This window comes from Dermacentor silvarum, chromosome 10, assembly GCF_013339745.2.
Source record: "Dermacentor silvarum isolate Dsil-2018 chromosome 10, BIME_Dsil_1.4, whole genome shotgun sequence".
Classification (NCBI taxonomy): domain Eukaryota; kingdom Metazoa; phylum Arthropoda; class Arachnida; order Ixodida; family Ixodidae; genus Dermacentor; species Dermacentor silvarum.
The window spans coordinates 104,312,146-104,316,142 of NC_051163.1; the positions used below are offsets into that span (position 1 = coordinate 104,312,146).

The window sequence follows — 3,997 nt, forward strand, 5'->3', positions numbered from 1 at the left end:
TTCAGGAATATGGCATACTGCTGCGTACCCTTCTGCAAATCGAATAGCAAGAAGAAGCTTGGGATCAGTTTTCATGAATTTCCGGAAAATGAGACGTATCAACAGGCATGGCTGAAGGCTATATCAAGAAAGGATTTCGTTCCGAATGAAAATTATAACACCAGTTTAGTCCGCAGTCTGCACTTTGTCGATTTTGATTTCTCTAGTTCCACAATTAAGCGGCGACGCCTCAAGCCAGATGCTGTGCCTAGCGTTTTTAGAGAATACCCACGCTACATGCAGCCTATTCCGCCTAAGAAAAGGCGTGAGTTAGAGCGACAGTTTTCAATCTCTCATCAGAAAACCCCGACATCAACCACGGCACCAAAAGAAGGACGCGAGGAAAATGCCGCTGAAGATTTCCGCAGTGATGATATTTGCGCATCACTTGTTTCTACAAACATTCTGGCAAGTCATCCATGAACCCTGACGCGGCCATGTCCTGACGATTCAGACGCCACCCAAGAAGCTGCGGTTTCAGTAGAATCTGCCGTACAAACTCATTCTCTTACGCCATGTAAGCGTTCTGATGTCATGGCTATAAATCGGATGAGATAACGTTTAGGATTAACAAGAACATTCGAAAACTACGAGAAGAAAATGAACGACTCAGAAAGAAACTTGCAAAGTTTGAAAATAACACAGTGCATTCAGCGGTAAGAAAATGTTTGCAGAGGGTGGACAGTTCAACATTTTGCTTTGAAGACTGCTTCATTGAGCAGATCTTGAATGCAGGAAGACAACGTCCTGTGTGGTCCCCAGATTTTATTAGGGAATGTGTTGTTCTTTATTACCTCTCTCCGAAGGCATATCGCTACATACGCACTAGAGGTCTAATAAAACTTCCGTCGAAGAATACTTTGTTGCGTTATGTTGGCAAGTCATGCAGCGACAGTGGTGTCACTCCACTAATGAAATAACGTCTCAAAGCAGAAGTGAATGAACTCAGAAAAGAAGCACGGCTCTGCTCACTGGTTGTAGTTGAAATGGCCGTTTCATCTAAATACATATATGACCGAAAAATGGACTGCTTCTTTGGGCAACAAACCGCCAGAGATGACCCCACTGCGCAAGGAAACACAACACTTGCAAACAACATGCTTTGCTATGTGGCCGCAGGTTTGTCAACAGCCTACATAATCCCATGCGGCTTTTTTTACTAATAGGTTGAGTGGTAAGAATCTATATCAGTTAACAACTCATGTGATTGCAGAAGTGGAAAAATGTGGACTCCAGGTTGTACGCATCGTCACGGACAATCACAAAATAAATGTTACTATGATGCGCCACCTCGGCAATGGTTCTCTTAAACCAGTAGTAACACATCCATCTAATGCAAAAAGGAAACTGTTCTTATCTTTTGATCAGTGCCACATACTAAAGAACGTTAGAAGTCTCTTTATGGAAGGCGATATGACCGATAGAATGCTACCAATAACGGGAAAGTTCATGAAACAGCTCTACGAACTTCAAAAGAACGAGACTGTAAAGCCCGTGCGGTTCCTCACTCAGAAGCATGTTGAACCCACGAACTTCGAGAAAATGCACGTCGGAAGAGCGGTGCAGCTTTTTTCAAACGAAGTGATTTCTGCAGTAGAATTTCTGAAGGACTATCCCTCTTATCACCAAAAAGCAGAAATGTTCCGAAATGCTGGCGCAACAATAAATTTCATGAGAATGATACAAAAGTGGTTTGCCATTCACAACGTCGCCAATAGAACCGCACATTTAGAGCTTAGAAATCCAGACCAAATGCAGTTCTTTTGCAAAACTGAAGAGCGCCGGCAGTGGCTTGAAGAGGAGTTCCCGCAATACCTCCAAGACATAAACGAAGCCTGCAAACCAAATGCAAAGAAGTTTCTCAGTGCTGAGACATATGAAGCGCTGCTCCTTACCAGCCAGTCCACCGTACTCTGTGTGAAGTATTTGCTAGATAGCGGCTTTTTCTATGTTCTGACAAGAGACCTTTCAAGTGACTCAGTGGAGCTGCTTTTCAGTGCGCTGCGACAAATGTCAGGAGGCAACGACTGCCTAGATGCCAGGGCTGTCACCTTCAGTCTGGAAAAGATACTACGAACTGGGATTCTGTGCGCATCACAGGCCTCGAACGTTGGGACAAAGCAGAGTGTTTCCAGGTATGGCAGTATTTTCTTCTACTCATAGGGCAAAATTATTTCTGCGTGTTATTGTGCGCTTTCGCCAGTTTTTGTCCCTGCCCCAAGCACTCCTCTATATTGTACCTTTATCATTTGGGAAGTTCCACCCATGCCTAAGGCACAAAGAGCAGATTGCCTCATTACGTAGACTATACAATGTCAGGTTTCCTTGGCACGTAGCTCACTAAGGGTGGTTTGCTTTATCATTTGGGAGGTTCCACCCATGTCTAAGGCACAAAGAGCAGATTGTCTCATTACGTAGACTATACAATGTCAGTTTTACTTGGCACGTAGCTCACTAAGGGTGGTTTGTTTGCAGCATACATAGTCCATCTGTCATTGTGAAGTTTCCTGCCACAACTGCACCAGAAGGCCCACTTGCATCAGCCGTACGAGCGAGGTATGCTTTTTTGCATCGTATCATCTGCGCTTGAGCTCTACACACAATTTCACTGTTTCGGTAAAGTTCAAGCGAAGTTTTTATATTTTATAACTCACATTTTGATGGCGGCATCGTACATGGAAAACCCGGCGCCGCCGAGCGAACAGCACGCCAGGCATGCACACGCAAAGCTTCGCTTTCCCTTATTTTCTTAATAGGGCAAGAAATCCTGAATTTTTTACATTCTTTGCAAAGAAACGTTCTTGTCCTATACTGCTTCAGTTTGGCTCCACCTCCTGACGTACTGGACAACATTGATGCGGTGCTCAATGTCTTCAGTGCAATGCCTGGTTAGTACGCAATCATTCACTTTCTGAAGTCATTTATCAAAAGAAAATAAAAGACAAGCAAAGAATGCTTCACATCAAAGCAAGATAACGTCCTCAGCTTCTTTCTCTGATGTCAAGCGCTGTTTCGTCGCCTTAACTTCATCTATGCATATCAAATATTTGCGCTCGCAGGCAGGTTGAAACATATAGGTCATCGTACGCTACATTAGTAGAAGCTTACTCTTACGCAGAATGCTTTACTCGACTGTTAATTTTAAAGTTTCTTTCGTTTCAGAGCTGACAGTCTCCGAGATGGGCGCGCATTCTTTGTTAAATTAAGCTGCCCTTCAAGTTTCACTTGAGCCTTGTGTGTTTGGAATTAGTGCATGAAGAGGCCTTAACTTAGTAATTTGCGCAACGAAAGTGGTTCGATACCCGTTATTCATGGATGCCAAATCAACCTGACCTCACTAAAGACGTCTGACAATGCACAGTTACTACAATATGAAATTTCCTTTTTTTATTGATCATGCACTTCACCATTTTTTTTTCCAGCGCGGAAACTGCTCTCAAACGTAACAAATGCGAGCATCGCATACACCGCCGGCTTCGTGGCAAAGGGTGTTGAAGAGTGGAGAACTTGCACAGCTTGCCCTTACCTTCACGAAGTGCACTCATCTTCGCCTGAACTTGTAGGGCTGATTAGCCTCTCCAAACGAGGAGGTCTCACATTCCCTAAGCCTGAATTTGTAGTGGTTTTAGCAGCCGTGAAAAAAGCTGTTGATTTTGCTGTGCCGCACATTGGGACGAAGGATGTACGCAAAAAACTTGCAAACATCATCACTCCATACTTAATTAAGTGCCCCCTATCACTGTCGTTGAAAAGAAAAGTGTACAATCATTGCATGCTAGCGGTGCTAACATACGGGGCAGAAACTTGGAGGTTAACAAAGAAGCTCGAGAACAAGTTAAGGACCGCACAAAGAGCAATGGAACGAAAAATCTTAGGAGTAACGTTAAGAGGCAGGAAGAGAGCGGTGTGGATCAGAGAACAAACGGGGGTAGACGATATTCTAGTTGACATTAAGCGG

General features: G+C 43.9%; 1 protein-coding gene across 2 annotated transcripts; it reads left to right on the top strand.

Annotated features, from left to right (window-relative positions):
• Positions 1 to 700: 700 nt before the first annotated feature.
• Positions 701 to 3,770, top strand: LOC119431730 (uncharacterized). 2 transcript variants are annotated; one of them, XM_049656896.1, is made up of 3 exons: positions 701 to 2,174; positions 2,515 to 2,595; positions 3,462 to 3,770. In XM_049656896.1, the coding sequence occupies exons 1-3, from the start codon at positions 1,318 to 1,320 to the stop codon at positions 3,532 to 3,534; spliced, it is 1,011 nt and encodes a 336-aa protein (XP_049512853.1). In that variant the 5' UTR covers positions 701 to 1,317; the 3' UTR covers positions 3,535 to 3,770. The 2 variants fall into 2 exon arrangements, with proteins under 2 accessions (XP_049512853.1, XP_049512852.1); XM_049656895.1 differs by lacking the exon at positions 3,462 to 3,770 and adding an exon at positions 2,860 to 3,380.
• Positions 3,771 to 3,997: the final 227 nt, after the last annotated feature.